Source organism: Rhinolophus hipposideros, assembly GCF_964194185.1.
Source record: "Rhinolophus hipposideros genome assembly, chromosome: 9".
NCBI lineage: Eukaryota > Metazoa > Chordata > Mammalia > Chiroptera > Rhinolophidae > Rhinolophus > Rhinolophus hipposideros.
In genome coordinates this window covers 56593961-56621437 of record NC_138055.1, presented here as the reverse complement: position 1 = coordinate 56621437, position 27477 = coordinate 56593961, and the positions used below count along the sequence as shown (strand labels likewise).

At 52.1% G+C, this 27477-nt stretch overlaps 1 protein-coding gene across 1 annotated transcript in view; it reads right to left on the bottom strand.

Annotated features, from left to right (window-relative positions):
- LRP1 (LDL receptor related protein 1) overlaps positions 1 to 22658 on the bottom strand; it is an 84453-nt gene extending 61795 nt beyond the window's left edge. The window contains exons 1-6 of the mRNA XM_081061436.1: positions 22129 to 22658; positions 13672 to 13794; positions 11158 to 11295; positions 9326 to 9445; positions 8004 to 8132; positions 7620 to 7883 (exon numbers count right to left, since the gene is read on the bottom strand). Coding sequence (XP_080917562.1) covers positions 7620 to 7883; positions 8004 to 8132; positions 9326 to 9445; positions 11158 to 11295; positions 13672 to 13794; positions 22129 to 22195 — 841 coding nt within the window. The 5' untranslated portion in view covers positions 22196 to 22658. The remainder of the gene's footprint in view (positions 1 to 7619; positions 7884 to 8003; positions 8133 to 9325; positions 9446 to 11157; positions 11296 to 13671; positions 13795 to 22128) is intronic.
- Between the last annotated feature and the right edge of the window lie 4819 nt (positions 22659 to 27477).

The following is a 27477-nucleotide window of genomic DNA, read 5'->3' as shown; positions in this document are numbered from 1 at the left end:
AGGGCAGCCGGAAGTCTGGGAGGTAGGAAGTCTGGGGACAGGCACCCCTGTTGGCCTCCTCTGGGCCCCTCCTCTCTAGGACCCACTGGCTCTGTTCCACCCACTGCCTCCTTCAACTACTACCCTCAGAGGTGATGCCCCTTGCAAATTGTGAAATTTCCAAGACAGTGACTCCCTGGGACCCCTGCCTTGCACTCTACCTCCAACTTCCCCAACAGGGAAAGAAACTTTTGGATGACCTGCCTTTGGCTGAAAATCACCCCACACTTAACCTAGTGGGTACTATTCTTTCCCCACACAGCTATAGGTGTGATGACTGGGCATTCGGCTCAACCCCTCCCTAATCCTTCTCCTCCCCATAGGGACTCAGGCTGTTTCCTAACAGTGGGGGGGGGGGGGCAAAGGGAACAGGAACATGGTTCCCAAGGAACTTGGCTGGGCCCTGACACTGACTCAGAGTCACAGGACTTAGACTGGGGGGGAGGGGAAAGAGCCAATTTGAGGCTCTCATCAAACTAATTTCCTCTTCAGGTCCCCCACCCCCACTGAACTTCACTCCAAGGTGAATGGAGAAAGACACAAGGATGAGTTACCCCTGTAAGTGTCGATGTACCTTTGAACCCAGCCACTCTCTCCTCTGGGCTCCGGTACTGACATGGTCAGAGAGAGGGGGCAGAGCAGCCTGGGGATGTGGGTCCCAGTTCAGATGGGAAGAGGGCCCAGTGCAGGGGTAAGGTGATCAAAATACCCCACACGCTGTTACCACAGAGAACACAGATTAAAATGAACGCTGCTGGGCTACCTCCAGAGAAAGCCAAAGTCGCAAAGGCGGGGAAGGGGAGGTTGTGTGTGTGTGTGGGGGGGACGGGCCGGCAGCCCCAGGCAGCCAGCAAGCCAAACAGGGCTGTGTGCCCTTTACTTGGTGGGCACAGTAGGGCTCTGGGGGGTTGCTGGCATGTAGACGAAATTCATCATTTGAAGCTGTTTTCCCAGCACCAGCTGGTGCAGCGACATCCTTCTCTCTAACTTCTGCGGCTTCCGAGTCACTCCCCGGCTCCAGGGCTGGCAACACCCTGCCCTGCTGCTCCCCACCCACCCTTCCCTTGGCAAGAGGGGAGGAGGAAGACACCTGAGGGGATCTGATACCCCCCCCCCCCCCCCCCCCCGTCCAGGTGCAGTTCCACAATAATTCTCCCACGCCTCAGGACGAGGCTGAACTTTGGGACTCCCTCCTGGCTTGTATTCCATCCCAGTTCCAGGAAGGAAGGCAGAGGGACCGTCCTGCTCTCAGATATTTACCATTGGCTGATCTCCCCTTCCACCTCCCAAAGGCCAGGCAGGGCCCCACTCAGCAGGCCGGTGAGGAGTTGGCAAGAGCTGGTCTCCAGCCCAGCCTGGCCTCCCCTTTGGTATTTTTGCAGCTGGAGACTATTAGTTGCAAGTAAAAATCCTTTGTTATCCAACCCCCTCCACCACATTATTTTCCTCTCCCCTAAAGTCCAGATTCCTCGGCTTGCCCCACCACACATATGCACAAATTCACATGCACACACATATGCTTGGCCACTCACACCACTCCAAGGCCAGTGTAGAGATGCGTTCAGATTGGGAGAGGGCCCTTCTCTCCCAGGCCCCTCCACAGGCGGTGTATAGGCCACTTCCCTCTGTCCGGGGATGGCATGGGGGAAAAGCAGTGTCCTGGGCTTGGGCCTAGAAGACCTGAGCATTCTGATGCCAGAAACCCAGAGGGTAGCTGCCTCCTCGTGGCCCAGCCTTCTCAGAGCTGACCCCCCCCAGCACATCCTCCAGAGGGGCTCTGTCCAAAGGCCCCAAATCCTGAGGACAGAAGAGTCTCAGGTAAACCAAGGGGAGCGACGCTGTGTTGTGGGAGGAGCTTGGGGGGTGGTCTGGGGACCAAGAAATTGGGGATTCCAGCATAGAGAAGGCTGTTAGGAAGCTGGGAGGGAGATGAGACAGCCAGAGGACAGACCACAGCCTGCCTGTGATGTCGCAAAAGACTTTCAGTTCCAGGCCCCAGAATAGACCTGGGGTATGTGTATAAGTGCTGAGCCCTCCCTGTACCCTGACGCCAGTGTTCAGCACTCTATACTCCCCACAACTCCAGTTTTTCTCAACTTCTCCATCATTCACAATGTTCAAGAGGCATTTCCCTAAATAGTGGAGGCTTTTCCAAAAACAACAGACCCTACCCCGTTCCCAAGAAGACCCCGGCTTCAACTGCAGGATTCCAGTCACTCTCCCTAAAATAAATACGGGGAAGGGGACCTCAGTGCCTTGAGGAAATATCCTTAACATATCCACACACCCAACGATTGTAGGATAGGGTAGGAGACCACTGGGTGAGGAAGAATGCCATTTCCTCCTTAACCATGATCTCAGGGAACATGCTGCATCTGCCTAGTATTTTAGGAACCTCCCCACCTTGCTTATCACTCTGTTCTGCCACGGACCCAGCTGGGGCTCTATATGCCAACAGCCTGGGTTTGAATCCTGGTTCTGTCACCTTCCAACTGTGAGACTATGGGCAAGTGACTTAATGTCTGAGTCTCAGTTTGCTCATCTGTAAAATGGGATGGTGCATTAACAGCACACAGCACAGGGCCTGGCAGATAATAAACACGCCACAAATGGGAGCCGTGGTTTGTATCGTCCTCCTTCATCTCCACCCCATCCTTCCCTACCTTCTCCACCAAGTTACTGTCTGTGCCTTCAGCCAGAGCCCTTTGGCCTCCTGACTAAAGATAACCCTACAGGTAGGCAGTATACAGGCTCCCATAACCCCAGTAGTTCCTTTTATCACAGTCTGTTTACTTGACTACAAGTGTTATGAGAGCAGGGCGCTGTCTTTCATCTTTGTTCCCAGCTCCTGACACACATGTACTGATTGATTCAACAAATATTTGTTGAGTACTGAGTCCTCACTCAGTTGTCCCAGAGCTGAGATCACTTTTTCCCTTCCCTTCTACTGCCAGAATCTTCCTTCTCTGAATGCCCAAGACAGTGGAAGATGCCATCTTTCTGGTAATCTTCCTGTTTGTCAGAGCCACTCAGGGATCTCATCCTGAGGGCTGGGAGGATAGAGGGAGGGCTGGGGAGATGCTCAAGAATCTGGGGCCTTCACAGGTAGGCCACCAGGCAGGCCTGACAGAACATTGCTAAATGGCCGGCCTTCACGCTCCTGTTTCCTGCCAGGTCCTGACTTCAGCATTTTTTGTTCCACCAGCAAGTCCGGGGCTCAGCCACATTGTGTCACCTCTGTCCCTTGGGCCCCCTTCCTGCTCATACTTCCCCCTGCTTCCATCCCCTACCTGGCCCATGTCCAGTCCACAAAGGTATTCATGCAATCCTGGGTCCCAGGGATGAGATGCCTGGATTCTGCAGCTCTGATTCATAATCAGAACTAGGGTCTTCCTGCTATTGAAAAATCCTTGCTGGACTCTAAAACACGTCTTTTGCTTAAGTTACTTCCTTTGGTTTGGAAACAGTGTGGGGGGGGGAACGGGGGGTGTTGGGAGCAGGCTGGGTGGAGAGGCAACTTCAAGGAGACAGCGGGGGAGGAGAGGACAGGGCTGGAGCTGTGCCTGAGACACAGGGCAGGCCCTGGCCTGGGAGAGAAGAGGAGAGGAGAGCTGTTAAACGATTAGGAAACTCTGAACGGGAATGGGAGGCAAAAGTACCAGGATGCAGGGGGCCCAAGGCCAAAGAAAGGGGTGGCTAGAGCCTCCCAATATTCTAATACTCTGTATGTGAGAAAGGCCAAGGAAGGGGGTGGCTGGCTTTCATACATAAGAATCTGGAAGTGTTCCACAGGCATGGATGGGGTAGGAGGCTGAGAGGGGTGCCCAGTTTAGTGGGAAGACAGCTCCCATGCCAGCTGAGGAAACCAGTTCTTCACAGACTCAGAGGGGCAGCTCTCTGCCCCCTCTCTAGACAAATCACTACTCATTTCCTGTTGTGATTTTAAACACACACACACACACACACACACACACACACACACACACACACACACACACACACGGGAGGGAAAGGAAAAGTGAAGCTGGCCAGCTGGAATTGGGGACCCATTTCGCAACCTTGCTGCCTGCAGCTAGGGGGCCTTTTCTGGGCGTCCCGCCTACCTCCTTCTTCCTCACGCAGCATAGTGCAGGGGAGAAGCCCTCGGGCTCTTGAGGGCCCCTCCAGAGCATCCTCACACACAGCCCAAAACTAAGTGACTTCAGCACACTTTATTTCCTTTAAGGCCTCTATTTGTAACCTCAGAACCTCCCCTCACCACACACACATACCTTCCCCAGGCTCTACTCCTGCAGTCTGCCCTCATCCTTTCTACAGTGGAAATATCCTCAAAATCGAAGAGAAGACAGGTAAGAGGACTGCAGCTTAGGCAATGCAGGGCTGGGGGTGGGGTGGGTTCAGGAGACCTCCAGCCCTGCCTAGCGGCAGCCATGCAGGAAACTGGACAAGGCCTCAGGTTTCCTGAGAGGCTGGTGAGAGGTGGTGGGTAGGGAGGGCAGGCCAGGCATGGCTCTGGTACCTCCAGGCCTGTGGACCCCTTTGGGCCTCAGTTTCCATAACTTCAGTCTTTTGTGTATCGCTTTCAAAATGTTTACCATGTTTATGTATAGGTGCACTATTACTTACCTACTATTTCGTTTTAAATCAACTTACTTATTTTGCTGCATCTTAAATAATCTGTGAAATCATAGATTTGATAGGCTAGTTATAGGAGTTTCCTAATGGGAATTAAGTAAAAATGTAACTATAATAATAGAAACAATGCACATCCACGTACAACTTAAAATGAAGGCGTCCTGCTTTGGGAGAGGCAGTATTAAAAACCGAGGGGCTGGCCTTGCTCCTCCCTGAGGGTCTTCCGGCTCTCATTGTCATGTTCTCAGTGATGGAATCAGAGTCCTAAAAGATCTCTCATCCTGCTGGGACAGCAGCAGAAGGGAGGATGGGCCTTGGGGTGACATCTCAGGAGGATGAGATCACCCCAGTCCAGGGCAGTGAAAGCACTGGGGCTGGGGGAAGAGGGCCAGCAGCCGAGGCTTAGGTAAGAAAAGAAAGCACACACACACACCTTTCAGAATTCTGGGGACTTTGATCAATAGCTGTCCCCCACTCTTGAGTACAAACAGAGGGAAGAAACTGGGGTCAAGACAGGAAAAAGAAAGCGCTTCAGTCCTGAGCCTACTCCATGAGCCTCTCCTTGAAGCTGCACCAACCACCGGTCACCCCGGGGCTATGGAGTGGCCCTCTAGGGCTCGGAGGACTCGCAGCAAATCTGGCTCACACCCATGTGAATCAGGACCCATGTGAAAACAGGCAAACTTCCTGGCCTCTTCCTTTCCTTTTATTCTATTTCTGTTTCCAGAGTTTTCTCTGTGGCAGGCTCTCCCTTCTTCCCACACCAGCAGGCGGGCTTCTTTCGGTCTCTTGGCCTCTGAGCACCAGCACCTCTCAATTGTCAGACTCCTCCCTTTTGCATGGGGCTCAGCCCAGGGGTCTGAAGGAGGTCATAGTCACAGCCAAGAATGGAATGATAGCAGGGAGGGCTCCCCAGAGGGCAGGAGAAAGCAGGAGAAAGCAGCAGCCTTTCTTCTTCTTCCCCCTTGGGGAGCTAATTATAGGCCAGCAGCCCACTGCACAGGTGAGTGCCTGGGACCAGCTGCCCTACACACCAGGACAGGCCATTTAGCTTCTCCTGGGAAGGGGGGATAAATGGGGATGTGGGGAGGGCACTAGGGGAGAGACACTTCCTATATCCTCAGCTCAGGGCCCATAATTAGTTTGTGGGATGAGAGCAAAACAACCATCCTCAGGGTGACAGCCAGACATCCAGGCGGCAAGGGCTATGGGGTGGAGGCAGGGCAGGCAGGAAGAGACAGAGGCTGGGGGCAAGAGGAACCCACTCCTTAACCCCACTAGCATTTCTCCCTAGAATCTTGGTCTCTTTCGGCCTTTTGGACTCTGCCCCAAAGGGGCCCAATGAACCTAGCAGACTGGGAGGCAAGGCTCTGTTTGCCAAGGGAGGGGTACCCGCCTGAGGTTATTTCCTGCCTCTCCTGGGGAGGAAGGCAAGAGAGGGGCCAGGCCAGAGCAAAAGCTGAGAAGGTTCCCATCAGGGCACCCCCCCCCACCCGTTCCCACCCGCCCCCAAGAGCCCATGGTCTGGCCCTCGGGGCCAGGGAGGGAACTGCTGGAGCTGTTTGCCCAGACAGGCCTGTTGGGAGGGGCCACCAACAAGGAGCAGGGAGAGGGCAGCTGTCTCATGGGGTCTCCCCCCAATCCTACCTATTATGGGGTTTCCTGAGCTGCCCGCCCCCTAAAGCTCAGCCAAGCAGATGGAGCAGCCCCCAGCCCAGCACTCCAAGGACATATGTCTGATCACAAGTAAGCCCTGGTCACCAACAGACCAAGGACACCACGGAGACGCTCTGGAGGACTGGAGCCCAGGCGTGGATCATAGGTGAGGCCGTCGAGGGCAAGGACTCTCAGAGGAACACCGGCTCCCCCCAGAACTAAGCCCTGTGCCCTCCCGGGGTCTTTGTCTTCTATAGGGATCTTCACATGGGGACCCAGTGAAGGAACCTCAAGATCTACATTGGCCCAAGGTTCACCACCCGAAACCTTGTGTGTGCCGTCCTCCAGTTATGTCTGCCTTTCACTTCAATTCATCTGATCCGGACAGACAACCCCAAACTCATTATGCAGATTAGAAATCAAAGCAGAGACAGGGAATTCTGGTTTACTCAAGGTCACAGATCCAGTTACCCTCCCCCGTGGGTCAGATCAACCACAGGCCCCATCTTTTCCTCAGCCCTGTGGTGCATTTCCTGGGAATGTGATGATGCCAGATGTTTTGTTTGTTTATATAACAGCATCTGAGCCAAGCAGGACTGCTCCAAGCAGTGTATCTATGCCCTGGCCCCATCCCCACCCCCAGTAACACCCCTTCTTCCACCCCTAGGACAGCAAAGTACAGCCTGGGGAGGGAGCCTGAATGGGAATGTCTAGGGTTTCCTAAAACGCTCAGGTGGCCCCAGTGCCCACCACTCCTCTGGTATCATCCATTGCCACAAACAGCCCCAGGACCCCCACACTCATGTTGCAGGAGGAGGTCCCTTCTGGTGACACCCCCAAGGGACACCATGGGACATGGAGACAGACCCAGCCAGGCCCTGGTTGCTTTGCCATCAGCCACAACCTAGCCAGGCTCCACAGGCTCTGGGCCCCTCTTTCCCCTTGCCTTAGCTCCTGCTGGTTGGGAAAGCCCCTTGTCGGCCTAATAAACATTCCTCTCTCTGAGAAGGGACAGTCCCTGATCTCTGGAGACTGACCACTTGTTTCTCCTGCAAGGCCTTCCTCAGATCTGGGCCAGAAAAGCAGAGCCTGACTCCGTCCCTACCACAAACAGGTGTCAGCATTGCAGCCCTTGCCCCAGCCTCCATTGGGGACTTCTTGTTTAGGCTCCTGTGCCAGACAGGGGTCATCCTGCTTAACTGTCGGCCTCTGTTCCAGTCAGCCTCTGTCGGCCTCTGTTCCAGTCCCCTGCCCTCCCCTGCCCTCCAAGCTGGGAGCAGGTGACTCACGGTGCAGGCTGAGGGAGATGTTGATGGCGTGCTCGTCCACGAAGCCCTTCAGCCCAGGCATGCGGGCACACTTGAGCTGCGTCTGGGCAGCACTGTCCCCAACGTGCACCCAGCACACAGTCTCGTTGGCGTAGCTGAAGTCCATGGCTGTGGTCTGCCGCGTGCTGGTGGGTGTGATGGTGGACACCTGGGCCCCGTTCAGGTACGTGGCCAGGATGTTCTGAGAGTTGGCAATCAGTAGCACTGGGGGCCGGTCTACGGGCTCTGTAGATGGAGGAGAGGAGGGTCAATGAACCAAGAGACCCTAGGACCTCTCAGGCCACTCCCCATCGGGGAACCACACTGAGGGCACCTAGCATTGTGACCACACCTGACCCCACCCACCGTTCTTGGCCTTGCAGGATCGGTTGTCTGGTTGCAGCAGGTAACCCTCCACACAGCCGCATATGAAGGACCCATCTGTGTTGGTGCAGAGCTGGCTGCAGGTGCCGTACACTGAGCACTCATCAAAGTCTGCAGAGAAAAGGGCAAAGGTGTGGTCATTTCCACTGTGACAAGGGCATGGAAATGGGTACCCTCAGACACTACCACTGCTCCATCCCTACAGCTACTTTGGAGGACAATTTGGCAGAACCTATTACAACAAGAAATGTGCAAACTTTATCATCCAGCAAGGCCAGACTTGGAATCTACACTATAGAAATATCCACATATGTGCTCATCATCCATTCATTCAGAAAGTATTTCTTCAGTACCTACTAGGTGTCAGTACTGTCCTAGGCTTTGGGGATACATCAGTGAATAAAACAGATTCAAATTGCTGCCCTCATTAAATGTAAATTATGATAAAAAACGAAATACTGTTATTACAATAATAAATAAAACAAAAAGGTAAATTACATTTTCTTGAGATGCTAGTGCACTGGAAGGTGACTGGTGCCATGGGAAAAATATTAAGCAGAGAAAGGGGATCGAGAATGCAGGTGGTGGGGGTGTGATTTTAGAGTGGCCAGGGATGGCCTCACTGAGAGGGTGGCATTTGTGCAAAGACTCGAGGGAGGCAAATTTAAAACAGAAAAGTTTGCATTGTTTGTAACAGAGAGAAATTGGGAACATCTTACTCATCAATAGGGCGATGGCCAAGTAAACTGTGGTAAGTCATACATCACAGTAGGTTTTAAAAGAATGAAGGAGATCTCTACATATTAACATGGAAAACTCTCTAGAACATGCTGAGTGAAAAAATTGAAAACAGATATGTACAGTATAATAGTTATTTAAAAAAGAGCAGATGCACATAAAGAGTGCTTTTACTTCGATTTTCCGTGAGTACATGCATCCAGATGTACAGAAAAAGGCCTGGAAAGAGAGATAGCAAACTGATAAAAGAGTTGACTTCCAGAGATGGGAAAGGCACCAGAACTGAAGAGGATTTGTCAAAGTGGACTTTGGTTTTCTCTGTAAGGCTTTAATTCTTTTATTTTTTTTTTTTTACAAGAAAACTCACACATGACCTATATAATTTTAAGATGAATTTTTAAGTCTGGTGGAAGCAAGTGGGCTCGCAGTGATGCCTGGAGGCTGTTGGGAGTGTAGTTGTGCCTCCTCTCTTGCACCTTCCATCTAACTTTCTCCTACCCCAGCCAGCTTGCTGGCCCTGCCTCCCTCTTACTCCCACCAGCACACAAGCACTTGCACTCATTTACCTTTGCAGGTCTTGCCATCTGCCTGCAGCTGGAAACTGTTGTTGCAGTAGCAGGTGGGTCCGTTGAGTGTGGGGACACAGTGGTGCTGGCAGCCCAGCTGAGAACAGTTGCTTCGGAGCTCTGTGGAGGGGGCAGGCGACACATGCTCAAGCCCCCAGACCTGGCAGCCACCCCCAGACTGCAACTTTCCCCCAACTCCCGTCAACCCTTCAGAAACCACATTTAAGGCCTACAGTGTTGGAAATGGAAGGGGTTTAGGAAGTGTCTATTATATTTTGCAAGAGGGGAAACTGAGACCCAGGGAGGGTATGACCGCCCAAGGTCACATAGCCAATTATGACATAGAACCACATCTCCCTGCTCTGGCTTTTCTCTGTCCCCGTGGAGAGTGGTTTGGTAGATGGTTGGGCTCAAATGGAGAGAGGACAGAATCTTAGCTCCTTCATACGCCTTTTGTCTGCACTGCCCGGATACTATGATGTTGGCTCCAGGGCTGAGGTGAACAGTGGGTATGGAATAGAATCATTCCCTGCAGGATCCCAGCTCTGGCTTGGAAGCATCCCTCCAACCCATCCCTTGAGCTCTAGAGACCTCTGAGAGAAGGCCTGTGTAAGGTCCAGGTGGAGGATGGGAGGAGGAGCAAAATTGTTTCCCTCGCGATCCTTCTCTAATCTTTCTCCTGCCACTGACCCACTTCCACAGGGGAGACAGAAGGGAATGAGACAGGAGGGGGGGAGAGGTGGGAGCAGCTGCCCCCCCCAGACCAGCGACCCAATTAATGGCCTTGCGTGGGGCCAGGCGGCCTGGCTACAAAGACCCCTTTGTCCAGCTGCCTCACACCCCCACTTAGGAGTGAGAACGGCCCGAGAGGCTAAGACGTTCAGAAGCACTAAGCCTGCCAGGCAGAGCTGGGATGGGGGGCCAGACCCCACATATTCCTTTTCTTCCACACCTTCACCCAAATGTGCTGCCTGCCCAGCCTCCCCTCACAAAGGGGGAAAGTACTGTATGTTCTGGAAAATCTAGAAAAGAGTTTCTCTTTGTAACATGGGGTAGAAGGATGAGGAGATCCAACTTCTGTAATATCAGAGAAGGGAGTTCAAACCCTAGCTTTTTGGGGCTTTTTGTTGTTTTTGAAGCTGAAAAGGTATTCGAAAGGAAGCAAACTTGAACATGCACAAACTGATGAAATGTGCGTTGTAATTGAAGTCAGCCCCTAGGTGCACACTCTGTGTCCTATCCCAGGAGTGTCAGACAAAAAACATGCAAAATCAACCAAAGCAGAGGATTAAAATCTTCCACGAACGCCCTTGCTCTACACCCCCGGCCTTAGTGAGCAGCATCCGGTGTCTCCCCCCACAGGCTGGAGGGAGGCAGGCGAACGAGGCTCCAGACCCCCGGCCCCAGCTCCAGTCACAGCATCAGCTCTTCTCTGCTCATACTCATGTTTCATGAAACCATATGGAGAAATGACCCCACTATTTACCAAATAAATAAATAAAACCTTGATCAAGGAATAAAGCTCTCATTTCACAGGTGGGCAACTGGGGTCTGGAGAGGGGTAGTGACTTGTCCAAGCACATACAGAGAGAAGTGCCCAGGCCAGGGCCCCTACAGAGGCCTGCAGGGCTGCTGACCAAGCTCCAAGCTCAAAGCACCCACGGATTTGGGTCACTGACAGGTGGTAATACTGTGTAGAGGTGCAAGACAAGGCCTCATGTCCACTGGAGGTGTGAGGACACTCCTCGGATGGCGGACCTCCATAAGACGCAGGTGCCCAACTGACAGCTCACTGCATCCATCTGGGACAGGAGAGGTGGAGGAGCCCTTACCTCGGCAGTGGGGCCCCTCGTCCGAGCCATCCATGCAGTCCTGGACGCCGTTGCAGAGGCGGGACATGAGAACACACAGCTCAGTGCCCAGGCAATTGTGCTCGTTTGGCTGACATCGCTGAGCCTTACTCTGCGGGCCTGAGGGGCAGATGGAAAGGTTAACATGACCAAGCTGGCTCAAGCGGCCGTCTGGCCAGCTGCTTACGGGGGGAAGAGGAGGCGAATTGAGCTTAGGGTTTCAGACATCTGCACTTTTTAGATCTCAGGATGCCTCAGGGGTGGTTAGACTCTTCGACCTAGAGTTCTACACCGTTTCAAACAGCAGTCACACACCTGGGAGCAGCCAGGCGGAGGGAGAACTAGGCCTTCAGCCAAGAGCCCACTCTCCAAATGCCTCATGCCTATGGACCCCAACGCCTCCACATTCTATACTCAGAAGATAGGCTGAGGTTAAAGGTGAAGGTTCGGATGAGCTGAGGAAACAAGTCCGTGGCAGAGAAGCTCAAACGATAAAAGAAAACACCTCCTTCCCATAGGCCCAGAGCCTGGGGCTGACAGTGGGTCCAGGCCTTCCAGAATTGCACTGTCCAATACACACCGCCAGCCACAGAGCACTTGAATTGTGACTATTCAAAATGTAAGTATAAAATACACACTGGCTTTGGAAGAGTTAATACCATCCCCCCCCCAAAAAAAAGCAGAAGAACTCATTAATACTTTTGTATGAATAATATACTGAAAGGATAATATTTTGGACACATTGGGCAAAATAAAATAAAAATTTCAACTGGTTATTTTTTTCATTTCTTAATGTGGCTATTAGAAAACTTCAAAATCGCCTACGTGGTTTGCTTTGTATTTCGATTGGACAGCATTATTCTAGACCCCCAACCCCAGAGCAGCCTGCCTGATGGAAGGATTTGGGAAGGGTCAAAAGTGGTGGCCCACTGGTGATATCTCTGGTACTTCCTTTCTTGACCAAGAAGATGGGCTTACGGGCAGGGAAGAGCTGCTCAGAGAATCCTCAGGAGGCCATGTGGGCTAGGATGCCAGCTGAGCCCATGAGCTGGAAGACAGACTCCTGCCTACGGGCTCCCAAACGGGGTCAGGGTGTGTGAGTGAGAGTGTCTGCACGTACGTGGGAGGATCTGCATGCACAGGTGAGGAAGCTGTGTGGTGTGGACGAAGGTATATCTGTGGGTCTCTATGGGCTGGTGTTTCTGGCCTCAGTAGGTGCATTTCCATGTCCTTTGGGGAGTGAGTCTGAGTTTGTGTGTGTCTAAGGCATTTGTCTGAGTACAGGTTGTGCTTTTGCATTCCTCGTCTGAATGCTGACTGTGTTGCTGTGAGAACGTCTGTGCCGGTGCCTGCCTTTGTCTGTGTATGTCGGTGTGAGGGGTGGCGAGGTGGGCGAGTCAATGCCCAGGAGGGTCTGTGTGTGAGTGTGATGGGTCCAGGAATGTGTATGAGTGGAGACCGTGTAGGGATGTATATAAGGTAGGGTTTGCATTAAACTAAAGGAAGAATGAACAAAAAGAGCCAGATCCGACCCCTCTGCAAGACTTTCTTAACCCTTAACACCAAGCATCAGGTTAGAAACACGGGCTGTAAAGGTGGCATCAGACAAGAAGATGCTCCAGGCTGAACCAACCCCACCATAGGAACACGTGAAGACTATCCCTGGCCCTCACTCCTCCAGGGCAGGGGTGGGGGTGAGGCTGAGAGAGCTGTGGCTCCCTCTCTGGCCCTAAAATTACCCCTGATAATTATGGGTGAGAGCTGGGGAGAGCACAGGGGACCAGGCTGGAACAGAATAAACCCAGGAGAGAGAACAGAGGCAGACCTAAGAATATAAGGGGACCCTGGCCCAGATTAACCAAGCAGAGGAGAGGTTGAAAGTGGAGACCTCAGCACTCTGTCAGCTGCTCAGGACTCCGGGGTCCAGCCAGCAAGTCCTCCACCCCCCACTGGCAGGGTAAAGGCTGGGCGGGGACCTTTCTCCCAGTTTAAACAGCTGCCTCTGATTACACCATTTACTGGGGGCAGGGGAAGGCGGGGGTGTCGGGAAACGCATAGGGGTGGGGCTTCTGGTGCAGAGACTGAGCAAGAGTTGGTGGCCTTTGGCCTGGGAGCCTGAGGACAGGAAGGGGACCTGGCCAGACCTGGGGGCACTCAGCAAGGGCCAGGAGATTCTGAGGTGGGACAAACAAAAGAAAAGGGAGGTTGGGCCCTCTCCTTCCAACAGAATTGTCGGTGCAAAGAACACAGTTTCTGGCAGGCTTGGGTAGGTAGCGGCTCAGGGCGCAATCGGATGTGTCATTTCTGAGCACACTAGCCGTCATGTCGGCACTCCAAAGGTTGGAGAGGACAATTCTAGCTGTGTCATGGACAAACAATTACAGAGCAAGGTCTACACCAGGCTAGAGATCAGCGGTCCTCATCCCAAACTGCCTGGGCCAAAAGGAAAAGGGATAAGCCAGGGGTTTGGGAGCAGGGACCCAGAAAAGTACGTACAGATCTCAGGGGCCTCATCAGATCCATCCGGGCAGTCCCTCTCACCATCACACCGCCAGCCCTTTGAGATACAGGTGATCTGGTCTCTGCAGGCAAACTGCTTGGGGCTGCAAGTCTTAGGGGCTAAGGATGAGGAAAAAAAATGGGGTGTAAATGAAGGCTGGAGGCCAATGTGATGGCCCTAAAGTCCCCCTAGGGCTCCTCCTCCTTCCCCAGCATCAGTTCCCATCTGGTCCAGACTCTGAGCCACAATCCACGTGTCTGGGAAGGGAGCAGGAGTGGGGGTGGGGGTGGCTATGTGTCACTCCTGGAACACTGTGTACCTGTGGTGGGGGTAAGGGAAGGGTGCAGAAAGCATATTTTATTGTCCTCTACCCAGCCCCCTAGGCTACCTGTCCAGTGTGCCCCTCTTCCAGCCCTCGGGGTCAAAGCCCTGCTGTCTCAATTACTCTGGCCAGGCACCAGCACTCCTGGCTTTGCTGACTGAGAGTGATAGTGAAGGATGGGACATTTAGGGGGCATTGATATGTTTTCTCTTTATCTTTCTCTCCCTCCCACCAGAAGCCCAGAGCTGGTCTTTTTTAACCGTTCCGTTCTTCTGCCCTCTGGTCCCTGGAATCTATCATCCCACCCATCTCCAACTCCTAACCACCAGGCCCCCAGAAGAAAAGTGTGTTTGTGGGGTGCCCTCGGTACAGCAGTAGCTAAGAGATGGTATCACAGAGGTACTGGAGGGCAGGCTGGGCAGGGCAGGGCAGAAAGCCCAGCCTCCACCTCCATTCTCTAAAGATACAGCCTCCCTTGTAGTTAGACCTCAGGGAGGACTTTCGGCAGACGTCCTCAGAGGTAAGATGCACCTAAAGATTGCTCGAGATCATGGAGTTGGAAGGCCGAGGCAGGGGGATGGCTGGGGTGACCTGTGGGAGCTGATTTTAGTCCAGCCAACCCATGAAGTTACTATACCCAGGACCTCTTTGCCCTGTCCCTTTATCCCCACCAGCCATTCTCTTACATCATTCTCTAAGGAGGAATTATGAATGGTAACACTGACTCTCATTGTGGGCTCGATATGTGCTGGGAACTGTGGTAAACCATTTCTTTCCATGTATCATCTTATTTAATCCTCTCCACAATATAAAGAAGTAGGTATTACTAATACCACAGGTTCATAGATGAGGAAACTGAGCCTCAGAGAGGGGAGGGTCACATAGCAGGCAAGTGACAAAACCAGGGTTCACTTGGTTTTGAGCTGACTCTAAGCTTTTAACCAGGGCAGTCTATACCAGTCTCCCCATTCCCATGAGAGATACTCAGGAGCTGTTCCTCCCAACCCCATTACTGTGTCCTCTATGGGGGGAAGAAAAGTCTCCCCATGCCTTCAGCCCCACCCATGGCTGAGTTCCCCGTCTCCCTGCTCTTCATCGCCTTTTCCTCAGCCTGTGTCAATTCCATTTCCATTCAGCCGGCCTGCACTGGAGACCAGCTCTGTGCCAGGCACTGCACTAGGTACTGGGGCGCCAAGGAGGAGCGAGATGCCTCTTCAGGAGCTTTAGCCCCTTAGGAAGACAGCTGTATATCACTACCTTGAATGCAGGGCAGAGTGAGCCCAGGGCTAGGACAGAGCACAAGTCGAGTATGTCAGGGCTCTGACAGGGAGGGACAGAGTCTGAAGGGGGGCCACACAGAGATGTCCTCCCTCCCTAGCCCCCATCTCTGGCAGAGGAGACTACACTCAGGCCCCTGGCCAGGATGAGAGTCGAGTTCAGGAAACACATCAAGGATAGCTGGGCCAGGCCCCCCCCCCAGAGTCCCCCTCCCTTACCCCCCACCCTGAGTAGGGAATAAAGGCCCCTTGAGGAGGTGGATAATGCTGAGTTCATTGCCCCACTGGGCCAGCTGTGAGGTCTTCCCGGGAAACAGCCCGCCAGCCTAGTTAGCATGCTGGAGAACGGTCCTCTTCCCCTGGCCAGCCAAGACCGGCTGGTGGGGGGGGGGGGGGCTGGTAGAGGGGGCTAGAATGGGATTCAGAGGCAGATGGGCTGTTTGGAGCCCAGAAACAGTCCCCATGCCCGCCACCCCCCACCACCCCCGGGACTTAGTCCACACCCCCACTCCTCCTGGGCCAGTACTCACAGCCTGGGCCTGAGGTCACTGGTTGGTCACTCCAACCTCCCCTCCATTCTGTGTCCCAGCCATGATATTCCCTCCTTTGCCCCTCACTTTGTCCCCACTGCTGTCCCCCACCCCCATTTTTGGCCTGAACCCGACAGAGGAAACAGCAGCTGGCAAACTCCGAAAGCTGGAATGAGAGAGATTCACAAACCAGATGTGCTCTTGCAGAGGGAGGGGAGTGGGGGATGGGGGAAGTGAAAGGAAGAGGAGCCCTAGGGGCCCCCTATCCCACAGCAGCATCTCTTCAGGCCCAGGGGCAGAGGGACTTGGGGGTGCACTTCACCCAAGGGCCAGGGCAGCACAAGGATTGTGGAGAGATAAGTGAAAGAACTTCCTTCCTGTCAGGGATGGTAGAGAAAGCCCTAGGAATCTGGAGTTTGAAGGCTAAGGCCTGTGTTTGATTTCCTTCAAGGGGAGGAAAGAAACAAATAACCTACTTTGGGGCAGTCTACACAGCCAAGGGAAGCCACACTCTGAGTTGGGAGAGAACTGCAGTGGGGGTGGGGTAGGAAGCTGGTAATCTGCTTAGAGCCTCCAGCCAACCCCACTCCCCTCAGCTGAGCATTCTGCATCTGATGCCAGTACCCAGAAAACCCACCTTTGTGGCCCTTAGATGAGGGAATAACATTGTACTAAGTTCAGCCCTAAATTTGGGGTCATCTACAAGCCTCCCCTGCCTCCTGCCCCTCATGAAAATTGGGGCTTCCATATGATATGAGCATTCTTCAAGGAGGTCACTATGAGTCAGCCACCAATCTGAAACACTTTGTACATATTAACTCATTTAGATCCTCACAATCCTGTGAGGTGGATACTGTTGCAATCCCTATCATAGAAAAGACGACACCAAGGCACGGAGCAATTATTAACTGAACAGGTGGTTTCCTCACTGGCTATGATGATGATGCAGCCAGATAGAGAAGGATGAAGAAGGGAAACGGCAGGAAGAATATTTTGGTCCTCTGGCACCGGGAGTGAGGAGCGGGATTGTAGTGGGTGGTAGTGGCCTTCAGGGCTCCTCAGAGAGGAGAAGAGGGCATGGAGAAGACGAGAGGGAAGAGAACAAGATAGAAGAGGCAAGAAAGAGGAGGGAGAAGGAGAGGACTAAAAAGGGAGGAGAACGAGCAAGGTTGCAGAGAGAACGCCAGGACACAGGGGCCGTCTGTTCTCAGCTTTGCCTGAAGATGAATGTGACCGCCATGCTAACTCTGGCCAACACCCCTGCCTCCCCTTAAATCCAGGCACCCAGCCCAGCCATGGCCCCCCAGGGCCACCAAGCTGGAGCCAGGACAGGAGGTGTAGGGTTGGGTGTGCTTCCAGACACAACACGGACCCCACTGCCCTGCTTGAGCCTTGGCTGTCGTCCTCTATCCCATTCTGGGACCTTGGGGGTGGGGTGGGGAAGGGGGGTGAGAGTGCTTGGCCAGAGAAGAGAGAGTGAGGAAAGTAAAGTCCCTGAGGGAGTCTTCTCCAGAGGAGGGGACTCATCCGCTGATCTCCTTGAGAGCAGTGAGGAAGAGGAAGAGAGGTGAGACCTCAGATGGTGCTTCCTAAAGGACCAGGAGATTTGAGGCAGGAAATGCATGAAAGAGACCCTTGAGGCCCTTTTCAAGAGCAGATACAGCAGAGATAGGCTGTGTGTGGGGGGATGTTTTCTAAAGGGAACCACATGATATATCTAAGGGAACAGAGGAGCCAAGGGGTGGGGGGTAGGGGGGGGAGCCTGCAGGAATCTAAACTTTCAAACATATGGGAGTGGGGCAGCAAGGGCCTCCCAAACCCAAACCGAGAGCTTTTCACTGAATTTTATGCATTTTGGGTGTTACCCGGTGGCTCCTTCCCGCAGCTCAGTGAGGCTCAGACACATTTTTGTCATTCCTGAGTCTGGGCCTCTGCTTTGCGGCCTGGACAGATGAACAGACAGGGTGGCTTGGACTGCCAGGGGAGGGGAAGGGTCTCCCCCTCCATCTTGAGTCAATATTGACTCAGCAGCACATTAGCCGGACAAGTGACCTCCTCACCATCTTTTCCTTTCCTCACAAATAAAATTCAGACCCTTCGAATGCCCCTAGAGGTCATCGTATCGGTTACCAGGCATTTATAAGCCTTGCCCAACACATGCACACGGCTTATACTCAGTAGAAGTCTGAGTTCTAAGCTCCTGACCCATTCCCCACACCTCTCTCTAGTTCTCAGGTCATGAGGAAGTTCTGCCAGAAGTCTAACCTCCCTCTTTCTTTCTGAAATATTTCCTTTCTCCCTTTACTCAGCCCACAAAGGGTATCAAGTTCTCTTCTTGCAGAAACATTTTCTCCAACATCCATTCCCAAAATTAGTGGAGGGAAATAAGAGAGAAAGTTGGAGGAAAGTGGAGGCGGAATTTCACTGCCAAACTAGATATTCCCAGTCTGGCCTAGGAAGGGAAGAATAACTCCAAAATGGCAAGATGGGAGATAGGGAGCATGTGAGAAAGCCCAGGAGAGATGCCTGCTTCTGGGTAGCTTTCAGGAAACTGAGAGGCTGGATGGAGACAGGCAGAGACAAAGCAAGCGACAGAGACTGAGAGAGACAGGACAGAGAATGTCGTGAAGTATGGGCAACACGAGAGATGAAACGAGAAGATGAGAGACAGAATTTCTGAGAGGCCAAGATTGCACACATGGATGATAGACAGTCAGAGGCAAAAAAGCCGAGGTTGCCAAGATAATGACACTGTTGTGTTGGGATGAACCTGGAGAATAACAACCTCCCTGAGATTCAGATTAGGGTGGGGGCAGCATATATCCTGCTTTAGATAGACAGAGTCTCTGCCCTACCAATGTCTGACCCAAGGGAGACCCAGAATAGAGACTACTGCCTCCCACAGAATTGGGAGGGAGGAAGAAGGAAGACAGGGCTTTTCAAGCATGGAAGCTAAGGCCTGGGGAGACTCTCACCTCCCCAGGATGAGTAAGAGGGACAAATGCCTCTCCCCCCACCATCCCTCACCTCACTCCCAGGGAGGTTTTACACTGGTGCCTGGGGCTACTGCACCGGAAGCACTCCAGATCCAACTGCTTCCTTTTCCAAACAATGCAGTATCCTGCTAACTGGGCTGAAATTTGGGACTGAACACAGGGGGGTGGGATTAGGTTCTCCAAACACTCACACGAGCTGCCAGCTCCACCAGGTCAGGGATCCTTGTGTGGTCCCACTCAACTGGGCAATGAGCCCCGCCCCCATCCAGAGCTGAAGGACTTGAAAGCTGGAGAGTCCACAGAGGTGGGTGGGAACCGTGAAAAAAAGACTACTGAGAGGGAATAAGCTCTGGGCTTGGGGTTCTGATGTGCAAGGTGGAGACTGCAGCAGGAGGAAAGACTTGGGTACGGAAGGGCTTCCCAAAGGTAAGGAAAGAGCTTTGAAGACTTGCGGGATTCGGACAGGGTCTAGCTCTGGTCAGGGCCCCAGCTGACATCCTCAGGAGGCCCAGTGATAGGGGAGGGGTTGGGGGCAAAAAACCAGGGAGAAAATGGAGCAAGGATGGAGAAAAAGGAAGTCTTGTAAAGTAGCCTCAAACATCAAAATATGCCCCCAATCTCAAAATCAATGTCCTACACGTCCCTGCTTTGAAAGATGAGGGTGAGGGGAGATGTTCAAGGATCCAGGTCCGACCAGGGGAGAGAGGAGTTTGAAACCTTCTCTCAGAGAGTCAGGAGGAAAACACCTCAGCCTCAAAACTCACTTCAACTGTTGAGCTTGTCTGCTAACTGGTAATACACTGGCTCAAGGGGGTGTGTGGAAGGCGGAGGAAAGGAGGCAGTCCGCCTTCTCTGTCTGAGCCGCATCTGCCTGGGGCTGCCCTCCTCACTACAAAATGTTCTTAATCTGAGCAGAGTCCTCAGTAACCCCGCTTCCCATTCCACACTCCATCTGTTTCTCCATCCTCTCCAGCAGCGATCAAGTACACTCAATTCTGTCTATTCACGGCAAGTGACATTGCTCCCCAAAAAGAAGGGGACCTCGGGGTAGGTTCAAGAATAGCAGAGAAAGCAGAAGAGGTGGGGAAGGCCCTGAGGGCTGCTCCTCTGGAGGGAAAGCAACCAGGCCTCAGAGCAGCAGGAAGGAAGGTTAGACACTAAGTCAGGTAAACTGGGGCCAAGGGTTTCCTTCTCTGAAAGGAGGAAGTTCTGTCAGTGGGCTCGGGGCGTGAGGGCAGAGGTAGGGATAACGGAATCCCCTAGGCTACCTGGATAGCACTGGCCCTACTGATCTATGCAAGTCCCCTTTCTCACCCTGAACCTTGTGAGACCCATGAGTCATATCTCCAGTCCCAAGGTAAGAACAGTAGTGTGGGTTTGGGGAGGGGTCCTTTCCCTGGGACTCCGATACAGTTGGTTTGAGCTGGGATTACAGCTGTGGACTGGGTGAAATTTGTAAGAAAGAGTAGAGACAGTTAAGAAGGACATGTTCAGTCTCCTTCTTCCATTGACCACCAACCAACTTGGTGTGGCAAATAGAACTGTTTTAGAATCCTGGGGGTGACGCTACTGGGGTCATCCCTGACTGGGCTGGGAAACTTTTCTGCTCTCCACAGAGACTCATCCCACCCCTTCGCTTCTAACTCCATCCATCCTTCGTCATGGGGTTCCTGGTGGTCTCTTTCTCTTTCTCTCTTAATTTTTTCCCCCTATCCCTCCTAGAAGCTGCTATACCCAAATCTCTCTGCCTCGGTTTCCCCTCCCACCTCACAGGGCTGAAAACAAGAGGAAAGAAAGTGCAAAAGAGAGGAAGTCATGGGCAAAGGCTGGCTGTGAGGGCTGGTCTGGAGGATATTCAGGGCAGATCCTCTTTCCTCCTCTTGGGCAGATAATTAAGGTAGTAGGGGGTGGTGGGGAGGGAGGAGCAGACAGTCCCCCAGATGGCATAATTGAGGGCCAGTGAATATGCTGTTTTTCTGGACACAGCTACTTCCTGAACCCCTAACCTCCCTCCTGCAACTGAAGCAATTTGGGGGAAGGGGAAGAGAGGGAGAGATAATCTGGTTTCAGAGAAAAACTTTCCAATTCCAACCTGGCAAAATTTAGAAGATGGAGGAGGGGTGCATGATGGTATTAGTCCAATTTTGTCCCCGGATGACAGAACTAAAATGACGGGAAGTGATGAGATCCCACTGCTTCTCAAATCAGGGGCCCAGCCCAGCCCAACCCTATGACCCCAGCTTGGGCAAGACTTGAACCAGTGACTCATAAGTAAGAGAAAAAATAGCTGACATAAAAAGGGGAGAAGGGGTACCCCATGTCCCCAAAAGGACAGAGTTCTAGCCCAAACCTAATTACAGTATACAAAATATGTGTATATGAAGGCAGGAGGGGAAATGGTGGAGAGAAATACACATTTACCAAAGGAGCAGAGAATTGGGGGGTGGGGACATAGCCATAACCCCCATCCAACCTCCAACTCTCCTTCCAGTCCAAACAGTGATCAAGCCAGAAGTCAGCAGCCTTCCTCTACCCTCCCACCTCAGCATTCCAGACCATTCTCCAGTCCCCTTCCCCAGCGATGACATCTGACGTTTTTCATTTCACAGCTCCCAGGAATTAAGAAAAATTCAGTCACTTAGCATCACTTGCTTTTTTTCTGCTCCCCAATACAACCCTATCCAGGCTACTGACAGAGGCTCTGAGAGGGGGTAAGTGCCCACTTCGGAACCCAGGCGGGCAGCCATCTGGATCCTGGACCCAGGCCTCTAAGCCTGGTCTCCCAGGCCCCGATTCCACACCCAAGCAGGGGGCCCTCTCCGTGGCCTTCCCTCTCTACCCACAGCCTTCTTGGGCCTGCCTGCCCTCTGCCTAGCGGGTCACCCCTGACTTGGCTCTCCCTTTCAGATTCAGAGGCCACTGCAAAAGGCCCTCCACCCCCTTTTGGAGCCCTACATTGCAAATCCGGATTCCTTCACAATTCAGCTGGGGGTGGAAGGGGGGAGGATGGAGGCCCTCCCCGACCAGAGATAGGAAGAGAAGGCCTTTGGATCCCGGGATCCGAAAAAGGGGGAACCCTCCTCTCCATTCCCAGGCCTCTGGTCTTTGTTTGGGCTGGGGGGCCCCCCGGAATCATCATTTGCCCAGGGCCCTCATCCTCCAAATTGGACCCCCATCCCCACCCCCAGTTGGGCCGCTGCGGTGTCAGCTGGACTGGGATAACAAAAGGCACCCCCTCCCGCGCCTCCCTTCTCCATCCGTACGCAGGAGTGGGGGCTGGGGAGTGGGTGTCCCCAGGGGTCCAAGGGGGTCGCAGAATCTCACTCACCATCGATAGCGGCCGAGACCAGAGCTGAGAACAGGGACAGTAACAGCAGCTGCGGCGGGGTCAGCATGGTGTGGGCTGATGCAAGCAGCAGCCCCCTCCCCTCTGGTCTTGCTACTTCTCGCCGTCGCCCCCCCAATTGGGGGGTCCCCCTTTTCCCCCCTTCCCCCCCTCCTCCTCTATTCTTATCCTAGCCCTCCGCAACGCGCACCAGGGGCGTGGGTGAAGAGGTAGAGTTCGGAGTCCCTTAGGGAAGGTCTGTTGATGGGGCTGCGCCCCTTGCCCCCAAATCCAAACCCTTCACACCCCTGCTTTTCTCTTCGCTCCTCTATCCCCCTCCCTGGGCGAAGCTCAGAGCCCCATCTCCGGGCCGCCTCCGGCTGCAAAAATGCACAATTGGGAGGAGGCGGGGTGGGGGTGGGGGGCGTGGACCGGGTGGGGGAGCCCTTGGAAGGGGCCTGATGGAGCTCTGGGGGCTCCCCTCGTTTCCGCCTCCTCAGTGCACGGGCCTGGAGCTCGCACCACAGTTCCCCGGACAGAGGTGCCGCGGGGCGGGCTGAGGTGGGGGAGAGGGAGGGGACGGGTAGAGGAGGGAGGGAGAGAAGGGGCGGGGAAAGAAAAGGGGGGGGGGGAAGAGCTACGCGGCAGTCCTGTGAGTGCGCATGCGCAGATTTGGCGCGCTGCCCTGGGGAGGGGGGTGTCTGAGCAGCTACGAGATTTGGAGCTCTGGCCAGCGGTTCGAGAGTGGTGGGATCTGGGCGTCGCTAGCTGATTTGGGGCCAAGAGCTCCCTCTCCCCTCATTGGGACTTTCTCCCCCACGCTACAGATTGCTGAAGGGCATGGGGGGATTGGGCAGTGGACAAGGAGAGCGGAGCGGCTTCTCTTTGAAACTCGGTGTCATGCCCTAGGATTTCAGGCGGGGTCTGGGGATCCAAGACCTGGGGATCCAAATCTGGGCCGAGGCCTGATTTCCACCGAGAACCTGGACTGTGCCTCGCCTGCCTGGGGTGGGGGCAGGGGCCTCCAGTCTGCAGGGAAGATACAGGGAAAGGCTGAGCTTTGATTTGGAGACTTCGTAAGACTGGGACGAGGACTGGGGCCTGCGGCGAAGGGGGGCGGGGTAGGGGAGGGGCCGCGAGGGCCCGCCCCCACCTCGCTCCAGGGCTCGGAGTAAACAGGGACACCCGCGGGGACACGCCGGAGCTTGTCTGCCCGCCTAGGACTTGGAGATGGAGCCCACCTTAGCACCCGCCCCGCCCTGGTCGCCTGGCATCGGGCGCGGGAGGGGCAGTCTCTGGTTTGGAGGGAGGTGAGTCACCAGCGGGTTGAGTTGAGGAAGGGCCACCCCACTTCGCCCCAAGAGGTCGGGGCTCATTTATTTTTTTTTCTTTGGTGTTTTGTTTTTTTATACCTTCTGACTGGCTTCTCACCAAGTCGAGGTTTTAGATTCCGAGCAAACAGGGATTTGGAATAAGATGAGGGACTCTGGACCGGAGTTCTAAGGAGATGTCTAATGAGTGCGGGACCTTTGTCCCGGCTCTGAGCCTGTACGGGAATGCTACTTTGAGTCCAGAAGGCGAGGCTGTTTCCAGAGCCCGGTGAATGTACTTCTGGCCACTGCCCCCTTCTGGGAGGCGTTTTAAGGCTGTACCCTGGCTGTCTTTCTGTTGTCTGAAGTCAGAGTTCAGGGAGACGGTAGGCGACCTTGGCTGCCAGAAATTGACGGTTAGGGATGAGAGAGGGTTGCACCACGCTCTCCCTTTTAAAATTCTAGTCAAGGAAGGGCCCCAAGTCTTCAATCCAGTCAGTTCCTGGCAGAAAGCAGAGCAGCATGGGGGACTTGTCAATTGATGGCAGTGAGGAGGAATCCAGAGGGAACCTGACCTTTCCCCCAAACCAGAGCTTCCTCTGGGTTCACTTTGCTCATCAGGGCCAAGGCCACCTGCCTTTAGTTTCCCAGGCTAGAAACCTCAGACTTTTTGCCAACTATATTCAGTCTTGCAAGCCTATGCTCAAGGTCTGTTATTTTTTCCTTTGAAATAGAGCTCAGATTTCCTCCATTTTCCACTGCAGAATTTCTTCAGGCAGGGGTGGGACTTACTCATCCTTTTATTCAACCATCATTCAAGGCACATGGCAGGGACACTCTAAATGTTGTTAATGAATGCCTCCTAGGTTCCTTCCTCTCTCAGGACTCCCAATATTGTGGTCCAAGTGAAATCAGATTGAAACAGATTTCAGACAGCTTTGAAAGGAAAAAGCTAGCTGGAGTGACCATAGGAAGCTTACGAAGGGGGAGTCGCATTTTCTCTCCCTGCTAACTACCTTACACACAGGGGAATCTTCCTAAATCTGCTTTCCCTGTTTAGTCTCTTCCTGGCTAGTGAACCGCTACTGGGTGTCTGGAGATAACGGAATCAAATGCAAACTCTTCTCCCAGTCATGGCCATCCAAAATCTGACCTCAGACAGCATGTCAACATTTCTCACTTGCTACCTCCCAACCCTTACTAGCTCCTGAATGTGAATGTATATTTATTTTTATTAACTTTGTGTTATAAAAAGTAGTAATAATTAGTGGCTAAAAAAACTCAGAGTATAGGAAGGTACAGGGTGAAAAGTAAACTTGCTGTTCTCCACACCCATTCTTCAGTTCCACCCTCACAGTCACCACTACTGAGAGTTCCATGGTTCTCCTTCCAAGAGGTTTTTTTTAATGATAAATATATATAAACATCCTTTAAAAACCACAAATGAGTTCATACAATATATACTGTTCTGTAACTTGCTTTTTTCAATTAACCTGTCTTGATCCCTTTTCATAATGTACACACACATCTAGCTCGCTCTTTACATTGGCTACTTGGAATCTCCACTATTTTTGGGGTTGTTGGGCACTTAGGTTATTTCCAGTATGTAAACTGCTGAGGGTGTCTCTATAAGGTGAAACAACGCATATTTCTACCTGAGCCTTTAATTATACTGTTCTCACAGCTCCTCCCTACCCTCTTCAGAAAAGCTCTCCTGTTAATTCTCTCTCTGCCCATCTCTCCTGTTCCAAACTGTCACTTAAGATAGCTTCAGTGGGTGGCCGGTTAGCTCAGTTGGTTAGAGCGTGGTGCTCTTAACAAGGTTGGCGATTCGATCCCCACATGGGCCACTGTGAGCTGCGCCCTCCACAACTAGATTGAAACAACTACTTGACTTGGAGCTGGAAAAACACACTTAAATAAAAAACTTAAAAAAAAAAAGATAGCCTCAGTACCTAGACATTAGCACCTAATTTTGCCAGGTCTATGTCCACCACCAGACCATAAACTCCTTAAGGGAAGGGATGTCCATGTCTTTTACTTCTTTGGATCTACCCAGGGTTACGAGCTTTTGATTGATGGTGGGGATGCTGGCAAGAGCATTAGGACTGCGAGAACCTGTGCTGGTTGAGGAGACAATCAAAATTAATTCCTGTCAAATGGGATGTGACTGTAAGCATCTTCTCCATATTTCTTCTATAGTAACTCGTTATGCAATTCCTCTGTCTCCAGCTTCTTCTCCCACTTCTATTCTTAAGAAGCTTTTTCCATCTTCAAATCCTTCTATGGAGGATAGTGGGAAATCAAGGAAGAATTATCTGCAATCCATAATCAGGATACCTAGAACTGTGACAGTGGCAAAGAAGTTGGTGTGGGAGAGGATATTTCCTTTTTTGGCTCTCCCAGCAAATCATTAACCATCTCCTTTTCCTGTCTGAGTGTAACAGGCACTGGAATGGGGCATTAAGGGGCAGCTCTGGGACTGAATATCAGGCCAGAGACTGACACCACCTAGTGGTCAGCTAAAGAGGTGTAAATGGGAGGGTGTCTGACCCGTCTGATGGAAAGGTGGGAAGAGAACCAAGATTTATTGGGCACTTACCATGTACCACGTCTACGCAATGGATTTTACATGAATTAGCTCACTTGAATCTCATAACCACCTTGTGGCAAAGGTGTTATTTTCACTTTGTAGATATGGAAATAGAGACTCAGAGAGATTAAGGAATCTGCCCCAAATCACAATGCAGATTGGAGGCCAGTTTTCATAGACTGAATAAACATTTATTAGGTACCTCATATGTGCGAGGCACCTTGCTAGGCAGTAGGGACAAGAGGTAGAAATACATAGTCTCAGCCTTCAAGAAGCATACAGATCAGTGGGGCCGTACAACAAGATGATTGACAATTACAACACTGTACCTTAATGCCTACGATAAAGGCTAGCACAGAGAGGGCCATGGAAACCAGGGCAGGATACTTATTCCAGATAAGGGGGTCAAAACAGAGCAGGGTAAATGACGCCAGGCTACATATTGAAAGAAAAGAAGGAAATGACAAGCAATGACAGGAGAAAAGTGTGTTTTAGGCTGGTATACAGAGGCATGGAGGCATGAGGAAGTTTAAAACATTTGAGGAATAACTGATATGACATGATTGAAGTTTAAAGTACTTATTGGGGAGGGTAATAGATGAAGATCAGGGAGCCTAAATACAAAGGGTGATTTTAGCCACACTAAGAATTTAGATTTTTTTTTTTCCCTAGAAGCAGTGGGGAGGCCAGGTGAAAAATTGAGGAAGTCCTTAATACATCAGCCAGAGAGCTGGAGAGGGAGAAGATTCCTCTAAGGAGGTATAATCAAGTATACTAATTGGTTTATCATATTGCCCTAGAGGATAGGGACAGAGAAAGCTGGGTCTGGAAACTTTGGCTCACATTAGAATGTTCTTAAAGTGTTCAAATTTGGGCTGCACATTAGTCACCCGGGAAGTTTTTAAAATCCCAATGCTAAATACTACTACTACTACTACTACTACTATTACTACTACTACTACTAACAACAACAACAACAACAATAAAATTAAAATTTAAAATCTCCAAACTGGAAGAGTTACACTACTTCAAGACTTGTAAACTACAGTAATCAAGACAGTGTGGTACTGGCATAAGGATCAACAAACAGACTCATGGAACAGAACCGAGGGCTAGAAATAAACTCACACTTAAAGGTCATTTGATTTTGTCAAAGATATCAAAGCAATCCATTGGGGAAAGGACTGTCTTCAATAAATGGCGCGGAACAACTGACTATCCATATAGGAGAAGTAAGTGAACTTTGACCTCTACCTCACACTATATGTAAAAATTACTTCAAGGTGTCTATCATTTTAAAAAAGGTGTCTATCATTAAAAATAAAAAATTTATAAACAAATTGTGGTATATCTCTACAATGGGATACTACTTAGCAATAAAAATGGACAAACTATGGATACACACAGCAACATGGATGAATCTCCAAACATGGTGAGTAAAAGAAGCCA